Source organism: Oncorhynchus clarkii, chromosome 29, assembly GCF_045791955.1.
Source record: "Oncorhynchus clarkii lewisi isolate Uvic-CL-2024 chromosome 29, UVic_Ocla_1.0, whole genome shotgun sequence".
NCBI classification, from domain to species: Eukaryota; Metazoa; Chordata; class Actinopteri; order Salmoniformes; family Salmonidae; genus Oncorhynchus; species Oncorhynchus clarkii.
In genome coordinates, this window is record NC_092175.1 from 4,520,295 (window position 1) to 4,542,219 (window position 21,925).

The 21,925-nt window shown below is 43.2% G+C and overlaps 1 protein-coding gene across 7 annotated transcripts in view; it reads left to right on the forward strand.

Moving 5' to 3' along the window:
* The window catches only part of LOC139388422 (netrin-G2-like), a 166,035-nt gene that overhangs the window by 139,370 nt on the left and 4,740 nt on the right, over window positions 1-21,925 (forward strand). For 5 of the 7 annotated variants that reach the window (XM_071135071.1, XM_071135073.1, XM_071135074.1 and 2 more), the window contains 3 exons: window positions 900-977; window positions 2,374-2,541; window positions 3,315-3,449. In XM_071135071.1, coding sequence (XP_070991172.1) covers window positions 900-977; window positions 2,374-2,541; window positions 3,315-3,449 — 381 coding nt within the window. Of the gene's footprint in view, window positions 1-899; window positions 1,324-2,373; window positions 2,542-3,314; window positions 3,450-21,925 lie in introns of those variants that run through there. The other 2 variants (XR_011629286.1, XM_071135072.1) reach the window with 2 other exon arrangements.

The window sequence follows — 21,925 nt, forward strand, 5'->3', positions numbered from 1 at the left end:
CAAGCAATGCAGGTGTAGAAGCACGGTGGCTAGGAAAAACTCCCTAGAAAGGCAGGAACCTAGGAAGAGACCTAGAGATTATAAGAGTACATGGCCATTAAGGCCAGATTGTTCTTCAAGAAGTTCAAACATTCATAGATGACCAGCAGGGTAAAATAATAATCACAGTGGTTGTAGAGGGTGCAACAGGTCAGCACCTCAGGAGTAAATATCAGCTGCCTTTCATGCCAAGCGTTCAGTGGTTGAGACAGCAGGTGAGAGAGAGAGAGAGAGAGAGAGAGGGGGGGGGGGGTTTGAAAGCAGAAGGTCTGGGACAAGGTAGCACTAGGCAGCATTTTCTTTGATTGAAACTAAATACAAAAGGTTATATAGTTTGTTAACACCATCTTCTCTAATTTGCTCACGAAAAAGTAATTGAAGAGCTAAATGCATGTTCCCATGAAACCGATTGAGATCCAATGATTGTCATGCAGATGCAGTTTTGACATTTCACCGGTAAAACGTGAAGAATGCTGCCAACATTTTGTATTCATGTAGGCTACACTGTCCCACAACATAATTCTGTTGTCCCGCATTTGGGTATTTTAAATGTGGTCACCTTACTCCCAAGCCATGTCCTTACTATATCTAGATGATGACCAACCCATAGAGATAAAACTAGCTGGCTTTGAACTGTACCCAAGCAAGATTGGCGACAAACTGTTCCATTCCCAGGACATTAGCCTCTCTATAATTATATCTCTATGGAACAACTTCTCAAAAATATGCAGCTGCAATAGGTAGCCCATAGGCTACATTGTTGTGCTCTAGCATGGGCTGTTTGCATGTTGTGCTGGGTTGCAGATTCAGGTTGGATCCAGGAAACCCTTCTAAAACAATGATTCCTTCATCTCCTGAAGGGATTCTCAAGCTCTTGATCTCAGGAGGAGAGCCCCAGGCCAGACAGTTGTATGGGATCATATATGATGATTTCAAAGGTAAGACACAGAACAATAGTAGCTAGCAGTGGAGTGACTAGGGATGAGTACAGGAGACTGAAGCATCATCCGGCATGGAATATGGTTAAGTAAGTGGACATCAGTTAGTAGAGTAGATATTTAGAGGAGTAGATTGTAGGGTAGAGAGTTAGTAGAGTAGATAGTGGAGTAGAGAGTTAGTTGAGTAGCATTGAAGACATTTTCACTGTCTGAATGACCAGATCAGTGGCAAAAACTGTGAAAAGATTCCTTTTCTCTGCGTGTCTTTGTTGTCTTCCTTTTCATTGTTTCTTCTGTCTGACTCGATCATCCCTCCTCATCGTGTTGGTGTTGTTTGGCTCACAAGGTAAGCATCTACATGTCTTCATCTCTGTCACTATGTTGTATCCACGGTCACTATCTTGTCATTGCTAATCACTATTTGTCACCATTCAAACAGGTCCATTTGCTCCCTGTCCAACACTTCTCCTAATGTGTGACAGAAATATTATTCATCCCTATTTTGAATGCCAATTAATATAGGCATACGGAATCTTCAAAATAAGAGCCTCTCCCTAGTTACAATATTTTATTTACGGCCTTCCATGAAGTCCCATCTTGACTTTTCCTGCATTTGTGGAACAATGCCCCATTCTCCCTCTCTCCCGTCTGTGGTGTAATTGGGCATTTATATTGAATTACTGAGTAATGTTTCTCACCCAACCCATCTTTTATCACTGAGAGAAGCATTTTATGTGAGTCTGTGCAAGTGTGTGTGCGCGTTTTATTTGACTTCTCAGTTCGCAGTTCTCCCCTCTCAAAACAGCCCATAAATATTTCAGTGTCATCAACCAAACAATAATAAATTAATAATGTGATGGCTAATTAAACAGCTAAACGCCAACTTTTTAGTGTGCATTTAAATGTGTATTTGCATAAACATGCCTGGTAAACGCCTCCTTAGAGGACAGCGATGCCTTGCAGCGCACACACACTGCAGCTGACTTCTGAAGCTTAATAAAACCTTAATTAGGTACAAACCTCAGCAAAGATGATCGCAGGAAGGATCTCTCTCTCTCTTTCTACAATGATGAAAGCACTCATTATCGATTAATTGACTCAGATTGCCTGACGTTAAGATATTTGAAGCCTTCCTAAATTGTTAATATCCTAAACCTACTCTAACTGTTTATTAAAACTGTTGGGGGTACTTGAGGAGTGGAGTTGGGAAACACTGTCCTATGTCCCACTGTTAATAACACTAACTCTTCTCTCTCCCCTCCAATGTCACTACTGTACTCTAACCATCCCATAACCATTCTCAAACCATTCTTTAACTCTTCTCTCTCCCCTCCAATGTCACTACTGTACTCTAACCATCCCATAACCATTCTCAAACCATTCTTCTCTCTCTCAGACTGTGAGTGCTACGGCCACTCTAACCGCTGCAGCTACATAGACTACCTGAACATCGTAACGTGTGTCAGCTGCAAGCACAATACAAGAGGACAGAACTGCCAGCACTGCAGACTGGGATACTTCAGAAATAACTCAGCTGAACTGGATGATGAGGGTGTCTGCATCGGTCAGTCACAGAGTGTGTGTGTGTGTGTGTGTGTGTGTGCGTGCGTGCGTGCGTGCATTTACTGCAGAATAGTCATGAGGCATTGTGTGTTACACAAAGTGTGTAATGTTGATTCACCAAGGCATCATTGATCAACCATACAGTTTAGAAAGATCAGCATTTCCATCTCCAACCGATACTGCAAAAAAGAAAAAGAACAACAAAACAGATAAAGACAGTAGAAAAACACTGACTATTTATTTTTTTATTCAACTAGGCAAGTAAGTTAAGAACAAATTCTTATTTTCAATGACAGCCTAGTGGGTTAACTGCCTGTTCAGGGGCAGAATGACAGATTTGTACCTTGTCAGCTCGGGGGTTTGAACTTGCAACCTTCCGGTTACTAGTCCAACGCTCTAACCACTAGGCTACCCTGCCACCCCAGGGTAGCCTGGAGTTGACTGTGGATTCTGGAGTTGACTGTGGTGTTGATGTAGTCCATCTGCAGGTGAGCGGTGGGAGGCTAGGGGGGGGTAGGAGGGGAAATGGGGGGGGGGACCAGGCCTTGGAGTCAGCACAAATGAGGCCCCATTAGCTCACCTGCCAGGCTACTGGCACACTGAGACTGGCACCGAATCAATACAGAGCAGAGAGAAAAGGAGAGAGAGAACGCAGGGAGAGAGTGTGTGTGTGAGTCTCATGCACTCATGCAAGCACACACCAAATGAAATAAATATATTTTCTAACATGTCCTTTCTCTCGTTCTCGTCTCCCCCTCCCTCCTCTCTCACCAGAGTGTAACTGTAACCAGATGGGTTCTGTCCATGACCGGTGTAATGGGACAGGCTTCTGCCAGTGTAAAGATGGCACTACGGGGCCCAAGTGTGACGACTGTTTCCCTGGGTACTACTGGAAACAAGGCTGTTACTGTGAGTATACAGTGGGAGAAGGCCTTGGAGTGGGGGTGGGGGGGGGGAGTGGAGAGGAGAGGAGAGGAGTTTTTTTTTAGGTGCATCTATGTACAGTGGGGCAAAAAAGTATTTAGTCAGCCAACAATTCTGCAAGTTCTCCCACTTAAAAATATGAGAGAGGCCTGTACACTTCAACTATGACAGACAAAATGAGAAGAAAAAAATGCAGAAAATCACATTGTAGGATTTTTTAGGAATTTATTTGCAAATTATGGTGGCAAATAAGTATTTGGTCACCTACAAACAAGCAAGATTTCTGGCTCTCACAGACCTGTAACTTCTTCTTTAAGAGGCTCCTCTGTCCACTCGTTACCTGTATTAATGGCACCTGTTTGAACTTGTTATCAGTATAAAAGACACCTGTCCACAACCTCAAACAGTCACACTCCAAACTCCACTATTGCCAAGACCAAAGAGCTGTCAAAGGACACCAGAAACAAAATTGTAGACCTGCACCAGGCTGGGAAGACTGAATCTGCAATAGGTAAGCAGCTTGGTTTGAAGAAATCAACTGTGGGAGCCATTATTAGGAAATGGAAGACATACAAGACCACTGATAATCTCCCTCGATCTGGGGCTCCACGCAAGATCTCACCCCGTGGGGTCAAAATGATCACAAGAGCGGTGAGCAAAAATCCCAGAACCACACGGGGGGGACCTAGTGAATGACCTGCAGAGAGCTGGGACCAAAGTAACAAAGCCTACCATCAGTAACACACTACGCCGCCAGGGACTCAAATCCTGCAGTGCCAGACGTGTCCCCCTGCTTAAGCCAGTACATGTCCAGGCCCGTCTGAAGTTTGCTAGAGAGCATTTGGATGATTCAGAAGAAGAATGGGAGAATGTCATATGTTCAGATGAAACCAAAATATAACTTTTTGGTAAAAACTCAACTCGTCGTGTTTGGAGGACAAAGAATGCTGAGTTGCATCCAAAGAACACCATACCTACTGTGAAGCATGGGGGTGGAAACATCATGCTTTGGGGCTGTTTTTCTGCAAAGGGACCAGGACGACTGATCCGTGTAAAGGAAAGAATGAATGGGGCCATGTATCGTGAGATTTTGAGTGAAATTCTCCTTCCATCAGCAAGGGCATTGAAGATGAAACGTGGCTGGGTCTTTCAGCATGACAATGATCCCAAACACACGGCCCGGGCAACAAGGAGTGGCTTTGTAAGAAGCATTTCAAGGTCCTGGAGTGGCCTAGCCAGTCTACAGATCTCAATCCCATAGAAAATCTTTGGAGGGAGTTGAAAGTCTGTGTTGCCCAGTAACAGCCCCAAAACATCACTGCTCTAGAGGAGATCTGCATGGAGGAATGGGCCAAAATACCAGCAACAGTGTGTGAAAACCTTGTGAAGACTTACAGAAAACGTTTGACCTCTGTCATTGCCAACAAAGGGTATATAACAAAGTATTGAGATAAACTTTTGTTATTGACCAAATACTTATTTTCCACCATAATTTGCAAATAAATTCATTAAAAATCCTACAATGTGATTTTCTGGATTTGTTTTCCTCATTTTGTCTGTCATAGTTGAAGTGTACCTATGTTGAAAATTACAGGCCTCTCTCATCTTTTTAAGTGGGAGAACTTGCACAATTGGTGGCTGACTAAATACTTTTTTGCCCCACTGTAAGTGCCCATGCTTGTATGAAATGAGAAATGTTGTAGAGAATAAGTCACAGATATAGTGCCCTTTGTTCAGATGCAGAAACCTCTCTCCACACTCTGCCACTTGGTCTTTGTGTTAATCTTAGCATCCATATCTCCTTGCTTACCCATGGGACTGGGGCGTGTATCACATTCGTAGCATCCCCTGTTCCTTTAATTGATGACCCTGTCACACCTTAACACAATTTTTGGGAGCCTCTTTCGCCATATCATATACCATACAGCAGCATTTTCCAAACTCGGTCCTAAGGACTCCAAGGGGTGCACATTTTGGTTTTTGCCCGAGCACTAGATAGCCAATTCAAATAATCAGCACATCGTCAAGAGTTTGGGTGATGCTGCCATACAGTCAGGGCAGGGCCACGTCTCAAACACATATAGCCCCACCTACCTCTTTTTCCCTACAGGTTAGAATCGGAAGGAATCCCTCTTTACTGCAGTTGGTTAGTTAGCCAAATGTGTAAGTAGGACATAGTGGATCCCATATTTAGATTAAAGTGAGAGAGTAAAAGGCTAGATATTTAGGTCGCTTTAAGAAATATGGCACGGAAGCACCAGTGGACCATATTTACTTTCTTCAGCAAGATCCAGAACAGAAAAGCTTAAGCATGCTTTTGTGTCATACACATCTTCACGTCTCTGTCACACACGTGCATCCACGCACACACACACACACACACATGCATGCACGCACGCACACACATGCATGCACGCACGCACACATACACGCTCTCTTGTACACATACTATGGTTTTTAAGTCAACTATCTTGTACAATAAAAACTACCAGAGTGCATTTCACCACCCTGTTTATAGCTTTTTAATGATCGTATGTTATAAGGGCACGAAGCGAGACCCAAATGCAGACACAGGAGGCAGATGGTAGAGCTCCGACATTTATTAAACCAGGTCAGAGTCCAAACAGTACCAGACGATAGGCAGTCTTGAGGTCAGGCCAGGCAGGGGTCAGAAACCAGATCCGAGTCCAAAAACAGTACAAGGGGATAGGCAGGCTGGTAGTCAAAACAGGCAGAGTGGTCAGGCAGGCGGGTTCGGAGTCAGGACAGGCAGGCTGGTAGTCAGAACAGGCAGAGTGGTCAGGCAGGCGGGTTCGGAGTCAGGACAGGCAAGGGTCGAAACCAGGAGGACTAGAGACAAACAGAGACTGGGAAAAATAGGAGCAAGTAAAAACGCTGGTTGACTTGGCAAACAAGACGAAGTGGCACAGAGAGACAGGAAACACAGGGGATACACCGGGGATAATAAGCGACACCTCGAGGGGGTGGAGACAGTCCGAAGGACAGGTGACCAGATCAGGGTGTGACATTATTCTTTCAACCTATGATGTATAGGCAAATAAGAGTCTATATAAGAGTCTTCTCAATCAATCAATGACAGTTTATTGGTCGCGTACACAGATTTGCAGATGTTATTGCAGGTGTAGCAAAATGCTTGTATATCGGGGCTCCAACAGTGCAGTAATATATTTAAATAAATAATTGTGTGTACCGCAGTAGTTATATAGGATGAGCCATGACTAGAATACAGTATATACAGTTGAAGTCGGAAGTTTGCATACATCTTAGCCAAATACATTTAAACTCAGTTTTTCACAATTCCTGACATTTAATCCAAGTAAAAATTCCCTGTCCTAGGTCAGTTAGGATCACCATTTTATTTTAAGAATGTGAAATGTCAGAATAATAGTAGAGAATGATTTATTTCAGCTTTTATTTCATTCATCACATTCCCAGTGGGTCAGAAGTTTACATACACTCAATTAGTATTTGGTAGCATTGCCTTTAAATTGTTTAACTTGGGTCAAACATTTCGGGTAGACTTCCACAAGCGTCCCACAATAAGTTGGATGAATTTTGGCCCATTCCTCCTGACAGAGCTGGTGTAACTGAGTCAGGTTTGTAGGCCTCCTTGCTGAGCGGCCTTTCAGGTTATGCCGATATAGAACTCCTTTTGCTGTGGTTATAGATACTTTTGTACCTGTTTTCTTCCAGCATCTTCACAAGGTCCTTTGCTGTTGTTCTGGGATTGATTTGCACTTTTCTCAGTACGTTCATCTCTAGGAGACAGAATGCATCTCCTTACTGAGCAGTATGACAGCTATGTGGTCCCATGGTGTTTAAACTTGCGTACTATTGTTTGTACAGATGAACGTGGTACCTTCAGGCATTGGAAAATTGCTCCCAAGGATGTACCAGACTTGTGGAGGTCTACAAAAAACATTCTGAGGTCTTGGCTGATTTCTTTTGATTTTCCCATGATGTCAAGCAAAGAGACACTGAGTTTGAAGGTTGGCCTTGAAATACATCCACAGGTACACCTCCAATTGACTCAAATTATGTCAATTAGCCTATGAGAAGCTTCTAAAGCCATGACATTTTATGGAATTTTCCAAGCTGTTTATAGGCACAGTCAACTTAGTGTATGTGAACTTCTGACCCACTGGATTTGTGATACAGTGAAATACACCGCTCAAAAAAATTAAGGGAACACTTAAACAACACAATGTAACTCCAAGTCGTGTGGTTGACTTGGAGTTACATTGTGTTGTTTAAGTGTTCCCTTAATTTTCTGTGAAATCAAACTGTCCACTTAGGAAGCAACACTGATTGACCATAAATTTCACATGCTGTTGTGCAAATGGAATAGACAACAGGTGGAAATTATAGGCAATTAGCAAGACACCCCCAATAAAGAAGTGGTTCTGCAGGTGGTGACCACAGACCACTTCTCAGTTCCTATGCTTCCTGGCTGATGTTTTGGTCACTTTTGAATGCTGGCGGTGCTTTCACTCTAGTGGTAGCATGAGACGAAGTCTACAACCCACACAAGTGGCTCAGGTAGTGCAGCTCATCCAGGATGGCACATCAATGCGAGCTGTGGCAAGAAGGTTTGCTGTGTCTGTCAGCGTAGTGTCCAGAGCATGGAGGCGCTATCAGGAGACAGGCCAGTACATCAGGAGATGTGGAGGAGGCCATAGGAGGGCAACAACCCAGCAGCAGGACCGCTACCTCCGCCTTTGTGCAAGGAGGAGCAGGAGGAGCACTGCCAGAGCCCTGCAAAATGACCTCCAGCAGGCCACAAATGTGCATGTGTCTGCTCAAACGGTCAGAAACAGACTCCATGAGAGTGGTATGAGGGCCCGACGTCCACAGGTGGGGGTTGTGATTACAGCCCAACACCGTGCAGGACGTTTGGCATTTGCCAGAGAACACCAAGATTGGCAAATTCGCCACTGGCGCCCTGTGCTCTTCACAGATGAAAGCAGGTTCACACTGAGCACATGTGACAGACGTGACAGAGTCTGGAGACGCCGTGGAGAACGTTCTGCTGCCTGCAACATCCTCCAGCACAACCGGTTTGGCGGTGGGTCAGTCATGGTGTGGGGTGGCATTTGTTTGGGGAGCCGCAGAGCCCTCCATGTGCTCGCCAGAGGTAGCCTGACTGCCATTAGGTACCGAGACCCCTTGTGAGATCATATGCTGGTGCGGTTGGCCCTGGGCTCCTCGTAATGCAAGACAATGCTAGACCTCATGTGGCTGGAGTGTGTCAGCAGTTCCTGCAAGAGGAAGGCATTGATGCTATGGACTGGCCCGCTCGTTCCCCAGACCTGAATCCAATTGAGCACATCTGGGACATCATGTCTCGCTCCATCCACCATCGCTCCATCTGTCGTTGCACCACAGACTGTCCAGTAGTTGGCGGATGCTTTAGTCCAGGTCTGGGAGGAGATCCCTGAGGAGACCATCCGCCACCTCATCAGGAGCATGCCCAGGCGTTGTAGGGAGGTCATACAGGCACGTGGAGGCCACACACACTACTGAGCCTCATTTTGACTTGTTTTAAGCACATTACATCAAAGATGGATCAGCCTGTAGTGTGGTTTTCCACTTTAGTTTTGAGTGTGACTCCAAATCCAGACCTCCATGGGTTGATACATTTGATTTCCATTGATCATTTTTGTGTGATTTTGTTGTCAGCACATTCAACTCTGTAAAGAAAAAAGTATTTAATAAGAATATTTAATTAATTCAGATCTAGCATGTGTTATTTTAGTGTTCCCTTTATTTTTTTGAGCAGTGTATATGTGAAATAATCTGTCTGTAAACAATTGTTGGAAAAATTACTTGTGTCATGCACAATGTAACCGACTTGCCAAAACTATAGTTTGTTAAAACCTCTTTGGGATATATGGGACGCTAGCGTCCCACCTGGCCTAAAGCCAGGGAAAATGCAGAGCGCCAGATTAAAATAAATTACTATAAAAATCTAACTTTCATTAAATCACACATGCAAGATAGCAAGTTAAAGCTACACTTGTTGTGAATCCAGCCAACATGTCAGATTTCAAAAAGGCTTTTCGGCGAAAGCAAACGATGCCATTATCTGAGGATAGCACCATAGTAAACAAAGAGAGAAAACATATTTCAACCCTGCAGGCGCGACACAAAACGCAGAAATAAAAATATAGTTCATGCCTTACCTTTGACGAGCTTCTTTTGTTGGCACTTAAAATATGTCCCATAAACATCACAAATGGTCCTTTTGTTTGAATAATTCCGTCGATATATATCCAAAATGTCCATTTATTTGGCGCGTTTGATCCAGAAAAACACAGGTTCCAACTTCCGCAACGTCACTACAAAATATCTCAAAAGTTACCTGTAAACTTTGCCAAATCATTTCAAACTACTTTTGTAATACAACTTTAGGGATTTTTTAAAGTAAATAATCGATAAAATTGAAGACGGGATGATCTGTGTTCAATACAGGAGGAAAACAAACTGTAGCATGCTTTCTGGTCACGTGCCTCTATCTAACAGTACACTTCAAGTGACCCTCGTTCAAGATGGCTGTACTTCTGCATTACACAAAGGAATAACCTCAACCAATTTCTAAAGACTGTTGACATCCAGTGGAAGCAATAGGAACTGCAAAAAGGTCCCTTAGAAATCTGGATTCCCAATGAAACCCCATTGAAAAGAGAGTGACCTCAAAAAAGAAATCTGAATGGTTTGTCCTCTGGGTTTCGCCTGTTAAATAAGTTCTGTTATACTCACATACATTATTCAAACAGATTTAGAAACTTCAGAGTGTTTTATATCCAAATCTACTAATAATATGCATATATTATCTTCTGGGGATGAGTATCAGGCAGTTGAATTTGGGCATGCATTTCATCCGGACGTGAAAATACTTCCCCCTGTCAACAAGAAGTTAATAAGACATTTGTGGAGTGGTTAAAAATGAGCTTCAATGACTCCAACCTAAGTGTATGTAAACGTCCGACTTCAACATACATAAGTACATAGAAATTGGGTAAAACAGTACGTAAACATTATTAGTGACCAGTGTTCAATGACTATGTACATTGTGTAGTATAGTGGATTAATATTTATCCTATAGCTAAGCATATATTAGATATACACACCTCACATGTGACCCATGATAAGATGAAAATAATGTCATTTGTATGTTAACAAGTTCTATTAAACTGAATATACAATAGCACCGTGTCCATTTTGAGATGCGGTAGCCAGTATACACTTTCTAAGTTAACTCAAGAAATCTGACATTAATTTGGAAGTTTTTGCCAAGTCGCACAATTTGACATCTAACTAGGATATTTGGAGCAGTATTTCTCAAGTGAAAACAATTGCATGAAACAGTTAGTCTCTAGTTGAATGTGCGACCTGGTGAGACAATACGATAACCTCTACAACCCTTCAATTTTGTATTTATTTGATTAGGATCCCTATTACCCAACCCCAATGGTGACAGCTAGTCTTACTGGGGTCTGACGCATAAATAAAAAGACAGTGCTGTGTGTAAGTTGACTATGCAAACAATTAGGAATTTCTAAAAAAAAAAATGATGTGTCTTATAAAAACAAGAAGTGATGCACTTAGTCTTTCCTCAACTCTTAGCCAAGAGAGACTGGCATGCATAGTATTGATATTATCCCTTTGATTACAATAAAGAGCTAAATGTACAGCTCTGTTCTGGGCCAGCTGCAGCTTAACTAGGTCCTTCTTTGCATCACTTGACCATATGACTGGACAGTAATCAACATAAATTAGAGCCTGCAGGAGTTGCTTTGTGGAGTGTTGTGTCAGAAAAAGTAGAACATCTCTTTATCACAGACATACCTCTCCCCCTCTTTACAACCATTGAATCTATTTTTTTTTGACCATGACAGTTTACAATATAAGGTAACACTAAGTAATTTAGTTTTCTCAACTTTTTCAACAGCCACACCATTCAGTACCAGATTCAGCTGAGGTCTAGCACTTAAGGAATGATTTGTACCAATTACAATGCTCTTAGTTTTAGAGATGTTTAGGACCTGTTTATTTCCGGCCAACCATTCCAAAACCGACTGCAACTCTTTGTCAATGGTTTCAGTGGCTTCATTAGCTGTGGTTGCTGATGCGTGTAGGGTTGAATCATCAGCATACATAGACACACAGTCTTTGTTTAATGCCAGTGGCAGATCATTGGTAAAAATATAAAAGAGTAGAGGGCCTAGAGAGCTGCCCTGCGATACACCACACATTACATGTTGACATTAGATAAGCTTCCATTAAAGAAAACCCTCTTGAGTAGATAGCTCTGAATCCACGATTTGGGGAGGTTGAAAAGCCATAACTAGGACTGTGGTGGTCATGAAAGCCATTTATTGTCATGCAAAAGACTGCCGGTCTTACGATAATTGACCGACAATCCAGGCCTCCATGCATACAAGCTGCATACAAGCTGCATACAAGCTGCATACAAGCCGCTGATGCGCTGATCTTCATTTAAAAAAGCGTAATAAATCAATGTAATATACACTATCACAATAAATCCATTATTTATTTCAGTCAGGTGTGGTAAACCGTGGGGTGTTGGGTTGAGTGTACAGAGATTGACACAGAGACCGGGAGGCTTTAGTCCGCAAAAACAACTTTACTAAGACAGAAAATAAACAAAGAAAATCACTTAGGTTTGGCTCGGTCCTTCTCTACTGTGGCTTGGTGTCATTCTCTCTCACGGTGTGCCACCATGCTCATTTTATTTGGCCTCCACGGCTGGTTGGCACTTTCCTCTAATTACCTCCACTTAGAGCTGTCCGTGTCAGGTGCCCAGCTCCCGTATTCCCAGCAGAGGGAGCCAACGTCGCCTCACTTACCTCCCCTCTATTACCATCTCCCGGGGTAGACCTCCTGGGATACCACACAGGTCTAAAGAAACATTATGATGTGAAGAAAAATGCATTTAGCTGAATGTTGAGCGTAAAAGTTATCATTTGAAACAGGCCCTATACACCAGATTTAGAGTCATTTGGCCATTTTAGTTGTGAATGATACAAACCTTAGAATGTCTTAGAAATCCAAATATATATGGGCTAAATTATGCGATAGGCTATTAATGATTTGAAAAAGTTGCAAAAAAGCTTGCGCTCCGTTCCTCGCCTCAGGCTGCACAGCTGTAATCTCATCATATTTTCACCCATCCAACTAATCAGACTATTCTCAGTTTTACTAATATGTCAAATTTGTTTTGATTTAGAATAACAAACTCGAGGCCACAAGCTTTCCCGCCGGTCTATTTTTCCAATTATGCCTGGTAGGCTACTTCGGTGTTATAGCGGAGCTGTGCTTAATATGAGCAGATGAGAAATAAACACTTATTTGACTCCATGCATCAACCACTGTTTGAGGACATGCTCTCGCTGCACAACAGGTGATATACCGCCCTAACTTCATATGCCATGAGCTCTCCAACCCTGTTCCTGGAGCTACCCAGTGGTTCATTTTGGAAACCAAGTGAAATCTGGTCGGGAACATCAATAGTAACTGTTGACAGCCCCTCTGCACGCTCGAGAAAAGAATAAAGGAGAGAGAGGAGATGGTTAGCATGTTAGTGAGATATTCTGAATAGCTAAAGGATATTATTTATTTAACTAGGCAAGTCAGTTAAGATCAAATTTGTATTTTCAATGACGGCATGGGAACAGTGGGTTAACTGCCTGTTCAGGGGCAGAACGACAGATTTGTACCTTGTACCTTGTCAGCTCGGGGATTTGAACATGAAACATTTTGGTTAACATTTTGGTTAATAGTCCAACACTCTAACCATTAGGCTACCCTGCCGCCCCGATATGTGTCACCCAATTAATTATCCCTAAGCTATTCAAAATCAAATACAAATTCACAATAATTGTAGGCTAACTGTAAGCCACCCTGCACAATCAATGAACTAACAGCATTGTCTAGGGCTATACGTTCTCTCCCAGACTCATGGATAGACATTTCGGAGCGTGGCATAATAATACAGTACACACTCAAATACTATTAGGTCTACTCTAATTATTTAAGTTGAGTAGATGCTAGACCAATTATTCACAAAAGACATCTTAAATCAGTTCTGTTTTAATGTTTTACTGGCTTGCGTAATATGTGGTTGGCTATGTATTGTATAAGGAACAATCAGGGCCTCCCGAGTGGCGCAGTGGTCTAATCACAGTGCTGGCTGTGCCACTAGAGATGCTGTGTTCGAGTCCAGGCTCTGTTGCAGATGCACAATTGGCCCAGTCTCGTCCGGGTTAGGGGAGGGTTTGGCCAGCAGGGATGTCCCTGTCCCATTGCAGACTAGCGACTCCTGTGGCAGGCCGGGCGCAGGGCACACTGACATGGTCGCCAGGTGCATGGTGTTTTCTACGCCACCTTGGTGTGGCTGACATCCGGGTTAAGTGGGCATTGTGTCAAGAAGCAGTGCGGCTTGGTCGGGTTGTGTTTCGGAGGACACACGGCTCTTGACCTTCGCCTCTCCCAAGTCCGTACGGGAGTTGATGAGACAAGACTGGGATCAATAAGGAACTATCATAATTTTTACTGTTTTTTTCAGTCTTGGGCTCATAAGCCTATGCATATACATAAGCTCTAATATTGCGTATGAGTGTTTTTAATTAATCAACTTAGAAAGCACTGCCCATTCCGTTGTGTTAGGCTTTACAACAACATCCACAACATCCATGTTTTACACTCAGTTTCAACCTGCTGTTGAACTTCTTTCTTCAAATTGGTCATCATATTGTGAGTTTTAAAAGCAGGATACTGTTTTGGTAAGTGTTTCATGTAATTATCGATTTCATTTGCATTGATGTTAGAGTGGTTAGAGGGACAATAGAGCCCTGAGTACCAGGCCATTAGAACCTGATGGTCATTAGCAAGTTGAGTACTACCAAATTATGTCCAGAGTGCATAAAGGGAGATTACTGTGGACTTTTACTGCGGTCATGACTCATGACTGCCGGTGTGGTGGTAACCACAACAGCCCTAGCCATAACATACACGTTTCTCAACAACAGGTTGTGGTCAATAATATCAAAGGCTGCACTGAAATCTACCAGTACAGCTCCCATAATCATACTAATATTAATATCTTTCAACCAATCATCAGTCATTTGTGTCAGTGCAGCACGGGGATGCCGTCTGGGCCGGCAGCCTTGCGAGGGCCCTTCTCTATACTATAAGAATGATAAAAGTATGTTGTTCATTTGTTAACAGAGAAAAAGCATTGTATTTGGTCAAACACCATGTTTTATAAACGTTTCATAGAACTGGCGTCAGTATAGAGACAAAGTAGAGTCGCAATTCAACAATACAGACACGAGAGGTATGTGGCAGGGTCTACAGTCAATCATGGACGATGTCTTGCTCCCCGACAAACTAAAACAACTTCTTTGCTCGCTTTGAGGACAACACAGTGCCACTGACACAGCCCGCTACCAAAACCTGCGAGCTCTCCTTCACTGCAGCCAACGTGAGTGAAACATTTAAACGTGTTAACCCTCGCAAGGCTGCCGGCCCAGACGGCATCCCCAGCCGCATCCTGAGAGCATGCGCAGACCAGCTGGCTGGTGTGTTTACGGACATATTCAATCAATCCTTATCCCAGTCTGCTGTTCCCACATACTTCAAGAGGTCCACCATTGTTCCTGTTCCCAAGAAAGCGAAGGTAACTAAGATAAATGACTATTGCCCCGTAGCACTCACTTCCGTCATCATGAAGTACTTTGAGAGACTTATAACTGCGTGGCCATGCACGCCTCCAACTCAATCATCATGTTTGCAGGCGACACTACAGTGGTAGGCTTGATTATCAACAACGACGAGACGGCCTACAGGGAGGAGGTGAGGGCCCTCGGAGTGTGGTGTCAGGAAAATAAACTCACACTCTGTCAACAAAAGAAAGGAGATGATCGTGGACTTCAGGAAACAGCAAAGGGAGCAGCCCCCTATCCACATCGACAGGATATTAGTGGAGAAGGTGAAAAGTTTTAAGTTCCTCGGCGTACACATCACGGACAAACTGAAATGGTCCACCCACACAGACAGCGTGGTGAAAAAGGCGCAGCAGCGCCTCTTCAACCTCAGGAGGCTGAAGAAATACGGCTTGTCACCAAAAACACTCACAAACTTTTACAGATGCACAATCGAGAGCATCCTGTCGTGCTGTATCGCCGCCTGGTACGACAACTGCTCCGCCCACAACCGTAAGGCTCTCCAGAGGGTAGTCAGGTCTGCACAACGCATCACCGGGGGCAAACTACCTGCCCCCCAGGACACCTACACCACCTGATGTCACAGGAAGGCCAAAAAGATTATCAAGGAAAACAATCACTCGAGCCACTGCCTGTTCACCCCACTATCATCCAGAAGGCGAGGTCAGTACAGGTACATCAAAGCTGGGACCGAGAGACTGAAAAACAGCTTCTATCTCAAGGCCATCAGACTGTTAAACAGCCATCACTACATTGAGTGGCTGCTGCCAACGTACTGACTCATCTCTAGCCACTTTAATAATGAAAAATGTATGTAATAAATGTATCACTAGCCACTTTAAACAATGCCACTTTGTATAATGTTTACATACCCTACATTACTCATCTCATATGTATATACTGTACTCTATACCATCATCTACTGCATCTTGCCTATGCCGTTTGGCCATCTCTGATTCATATATTTTTATGTACATATTCTTATTCATTCCTTTACACTTGTGTGTGTAAGGAAGTTGTTGTGGAATTGTTAGATTACTTGTTAGATATTACTGCATGGTCGGAACTAGAAGCACAAGCATTTCGCTACACCCGCATTAACATCTGCTAACCATGTGTATGTGACAAATAACATTTGATTTGATTTGAAGCTGCTTTAGCAGAATGACTTGGTCTTGCCTCCAGGCCTGAGAACAAACACATTTCTCTAGGCTCAGATTAAAGATATGATACATAGGAGTGGCTATATAGTCAGCTACCATCTTCAGTCATTTTTCCACCTCTCCCACACTGAATTTACCAAATTCAACTCAAAATGTTTTTCTTTCATTATTACTGTTCGTTGTTGGCATTTCCTGCCTAAGTTTGCCCACTTTGCCAATGAAGTAATCATAAAAATAATTGACAGCATCAAATGGTTTGGTGAGGAATAAGCCATCTCATTCAATGAAAGATGGAGTTGAATTTGTTTTTCTGCCCTTACTTTTATTTAAAGAACTACAAAGTTTTTTTCCATCGTTCTTTATATCGTTGATCTTGGCTTCAAAATACAGTTTCTTCTTCTTTTTGTTGAGTTTAGTCACATCATTTCTCAATTTGCAGTAAGTCAATCAGACTTATTAGATGCTCCTTTTGTCCCTTCTTTTTCAACCACACCATTGTTCAATTCCCCATCAATCCATGGAACATAAACAGTTCTGTCAGTTTCTTAACAGCTGCATGTTTATCAATAATTGGAACATAAATTCATCAAGTGCAACGTCTGGATGCTCCTTATTAATCACATCAGACCAACAAATATGTTTTTATATAATCCACATAAGAGTCACATCAAAATATTTTCTAAGGTCTCTTATACACTTTTTTAGGCCCAGCTTTTGGAACTTTGGCTTTCCTGGATATAGCCACTATATTATACACTTTTTTAGGCCCAGCTTTTGGAACTTTGGCTTTCCTGGATATAGCCACTATATTATACACTTTTTTAGGCCCAGCTTTTGGAACTTTGGCTTTCCTGGATATAGCCACTATATTATACACTTTTTTAGGCCCAGCTTTTGGAACTTTGGCTTTCCTGGATATAGCCACTATATTATACACTTTTTTAGGCCCAGCTTTTGGAACTTTGGCTTTCCTGGATATAGCCACTATATTATACACTTTTTTAGGCCCAGCTTTTGGAACTTTGGCTTTCCTGGATATAGCCACTATATTGCGATCACTGCGTCCAATGTGTATGAATACAGTTTCAGAACAAAGATTATTGGTTACAGTGCAAAGCTTCCTCTTGAGCCGACAGCTTGATGAAAACCAGAAAATATTCAGGTCCCTCTCTGTTTACATCACATACACTGTCAAGGATATCACACACATTATTTAGATACTGTTACCACTTGATGGCCTACAGCAACACCCCAAAATAACAGGCTTTAGATGAGTCAGGTGAACCTGCAACCACCGCACTTCAATAAAACTTGAAATGATATTTTCTGTAAGCATTACAGGGATATGGCAATCTACACCCAATACCCCATAATGACAAAGTGAAAACGGGTTTTTAGAAATGTTTGCAAATGTATTAAAAATAAAAAACAGAAATACCGTATTTACATAAGTATTCAGACCCTTTGCTATGAGACTCGAAATTGACTCGAAATTGAGCTCAGGTGCACCCTGTTTCCATTGATCATCCTTGAGATGTTTCTATAACTCGATTGGAGTCCACCTGTGGTAAATTAATTTGATTGGACATGAGGAACCAATTTCAGTCTCTCGATGTGCAAAACTGATAGAGACATACCCCAAGTGACTTACAGCTGTAATTGCAGCAAAAGGTGGCGCTACAAAGTATTAACTTAAGGGGGCTGAATAATTTTGCACGCCCAATTTTTCAGTTTTTGATTTGTTAAAAAAGTTTGAAATATCCAATAAATGTCGTTCCACTTCATGATTGTGTCCCACTTGTTGTTGATTCTTCACAAAAAAATACAGTTTTATATCTTTATGTTTGAAGCCTGAAATGTGGCAAAAGGTCGCAAAGTTCAAGGGGGCCGAATACTTTCGCAAGGCACTGTATATGAAAATGTAGCTAGCTAGACTATCTTACCTGTATACATGTATGGACGCTTCTCCCTCTCTGTCACGGATGCCATGGTTGCCCTTAGTTTGTAGATGTAATCCAGAGACAGGTGTTTTATACAACAGCCCTACTTTCTATGAAATATCAACATTAGCACAGATAGCTTGGAATCTAGACCGTAATCAATGGCATTGCCAAACAACGCTACTGCCACCTTCTGGTTTGGAGTATTTTAACTATAGAAATATACTGTAGAAATATTTTTTTATTTAAATCAATGAATGTCAAGTTCCGTTACAGTGTGTTCTCTTTTTGACACCCTCTGCATATTTGCAATCAAACGCTAGAATTTTCTCCATCTCCTTAGCTATCATACTCAAATTCCACCGGGCATTCCACTGATTTCAAAACTCGGTCCTCCAGAAAGTGGAGAGCAACATTTATGCAGTTTTACTACATGATATCTATCAAAAAAGCAGCAGTAGAAAGGATTTACCTACACATATTGACCAGCGTATGTTATAGACAAAAGTGTGTTACATGGCAGACCAATCCGAACTCATCCCTCTGCATTTCCAGGCCATCATGGCTAGCGGGAAGGTTCTTGTCTTTTCCCGTGGCTAAACCAACTAGGCTTGTAATTTCAAATCAAATCAAATCAAATCAAATCAAATTTTATTTGTCACATACACATGGTTAGCAGATGTTAATGCGAGTGTAGCGAAATGCTTGTGCTTCTAGTTCCGACAATGCAGTAATAACCAACAAGTAATCTAACTAACAATTCCAAAACTACTGTCTTGTACACAGTGTGAGGGGATAAAGAATATGTACATAAGGATATATGAATGAGTGATGGTACAGAGCAGCATAGGCAGATACAGTAGATTGTATCGAGTACAGTATATACATATGAGATGAGTATGTAAACAAAGTGGCATAGTTAAAGTGGCTAGTGATACATGTATTACATAAGGATACAGTCGATGATATAGAGTACAGTATATACGTATGCCTATGAGACGAATAATGTAGGGTAAGTAACATTATATAAGGTAGCATTGTTTAAAGTGGCTAGTGATATATTTACATCATTTCCCATCAATTCCCATTATTAAAGTGGCTGGAGTTGAGTCAGTGTCAGTGTGTTGGCAGCAGCCACTCAATGTTAGTGGTGGCTGTTTAACAGTCTGATAGCCTTGAGATAGAAGCTGTTTTTCAGTCTCTCGGTCCCAGCTTTGATGCACCTGTACTGACCTCGCCTTCTGGATGATAGCGGGGTGAACAGGCAGTGGCTTGGGTGGTTGATGTCCTTGATGATCTTTATGGCCTTCCTGTGACATCGGGTGGTGTAGGTGTCCTGGAGGGCAGGTAGTTTGCCCCCGGTGATGCGTTGTGCAGACCTCACTACCCTCTGGAGGGCCTTACGGTTGAGGGCGGAGCAGTTGCCGTACCAGGCGGTGATACAGCCCGCCAGGATGCTCTCGATTGTGCATCTGTAGAAGTTTGTGAGTGCTTTTGGTGACAAGCCAAATTTCTTCAGCCTCCTGAGGTTGAAGAGGCGCTGCTGCGCCTTCTTCACAATGCTGTCTGTGTGAGTGGACCAATTCAGTTTGTCTGTGATGTGTATGCCGAGGAACTTAAAACTTGCTACCCTCTCCACTACTGTTCCATCGATGTGGATAGGGGGGTGTTCCCTCTGCTGTTTCCTGAAGTCCACAATCATCTCCTTAGTTTTGTTGACGTTGAGTGTGAGGTTATTTTCCTGACACCACACTCCGAGGGCCCTCACCTCCTCCCTGTAGGCCGTCTCGTCGTTGTTGGTAATCAAGCCTACCACTGTTGTGTCGTCCGCAAACTTGATGATTGAGTTGGAGGCGTGCGTGGCCACGCAGTCGTGGGTGAACAGGGAGTACAGGAGAGGGCTCAGAACGCACCCTTGTGGGGCCCCAGTGTTGAGGATCAGCGGGGAGGAGATGTTGTTGCCTACCCTCACCACCTGGGGGCGGCCCGTCAGGAAGTCCAGTACCCAGTTGCACAGGGCGGGGTCGAGACCCAGGGTCTCGAGCTTGATGACGAGCTTGGAGGGTACTATGGTGTTGAATGCCGAGCTGTAGTCAATGAACAGCATTCTCACATAGGTATTCCTCTTGTCCAGATGGGTTAGGGCAGTGTGCAGTGTGGTTGAGATTGCATCGTCTGTGGACCTATTTGGGCGGTAAGCAAATTGGAGTGGGTCTAGGGTGTCAGGTAGGGTGGAGGTGATATGGTCCTTGACTAGTCTCTCAAAGCACTTCATGATGACGGAAGTGAGTGCTACGGGGCGGTAGTCGTTTAGCTCAGCTACCTTAGCTTTCTTGGGAACAGGAACAATGGTGGCCCTCTTGAAGCATGTGGGAACAGCAGACTGGTATAGGGATTGATTGAATATGTCCGTAAACACACCGGCCAGCTGGTCTGCGCATGCTCTGAGGGCGCGGATGGGGATGCCGTCTGGGCCTGCAGCCTTGCGAGGGTTAACACGTTTAAATGTCTTACTCACCTCGGCTGCAGTGAAGGAGAGACCGCAAGTTTTCGTTGCAGGCCGTGTCAGTGGCACTGTATTGTCCTCAAAGCGGGCAAAAAAGTTATTTAGTCTGCCTGGGAGCAGGACATCCTGGTCCGTGACTGGGCTGGATTTCTTCCTGTAGTCCGTGATTGACTGTAGACCCTGCCACATGCCTCTTGTGTCTGAGCCGTTGAATTGAGATTCTACTTTGTCTCTGTACTGACGCTTAGCTTGTTTGATAGCCTTGCGGAGGGAATAGCTGCACTGTTTGTATTCGGTCATGTTACCAGACACCTTGCCCTGATTAAAAGCAGTGGTTCGCGCTTTCAGTTTCACACGAATGCTGCCATCAATCCACGGTTTCTGGTTAGGGAATGTTTTAATCGTTGCTATGGGAACGACATCTTCAACACACGTTCTAATGAACTCGCACACCGAATCAGCGTATTCGTCAATGTTGTTGTCTGACGCAATACGAAACATGTCCCAGTCCACGTGATGGAAGCAGTCTTGGAGTGTGGAGTCAGCTTGGTCAGACCAGCGTTGGACAAACCTCAGCGTGGGAGCCTCTTGTTTTAGTTTCTGTCTGTAGGCAGGGATCAACAAAATGGAGTCGTGGTCAGCTTTTCCGAAAGGGGGGCGGGGCAGGGCCTTATATGCGTCGCGGAAGTTAGAGTAACAATGATCCAAGGTCTTTCCACCCCTGGTTGCGCAATCGATATGCTGATAAAATTTGGGGAGTCTTGTTTTCAGATTAGCCTTGTTAAAATCCCCAGCTACAATGAATGCAGCCTCCGGATAAATGGTTTCCAGTTTGCAAAGAGTCAAATAAAGTTCATTCAGAGCCAACGATGTGTCTGCTTGGGGGGGGATATATACGGCTGTGATTATAATCGAAGAGAATTCTCTTGGTAGATAATGCGGTCTACATTTGATTGTGAGGAATTCTAAATCAGGTGAACAGAAGGATTTGAGTTCCTGTATGTTTCTTTCATCACACCATGTCACGTTAGTCATAAGGCATACGCCCCCGCCCCTCTTTTTACCAGAAAGATGTTTTTTCCTG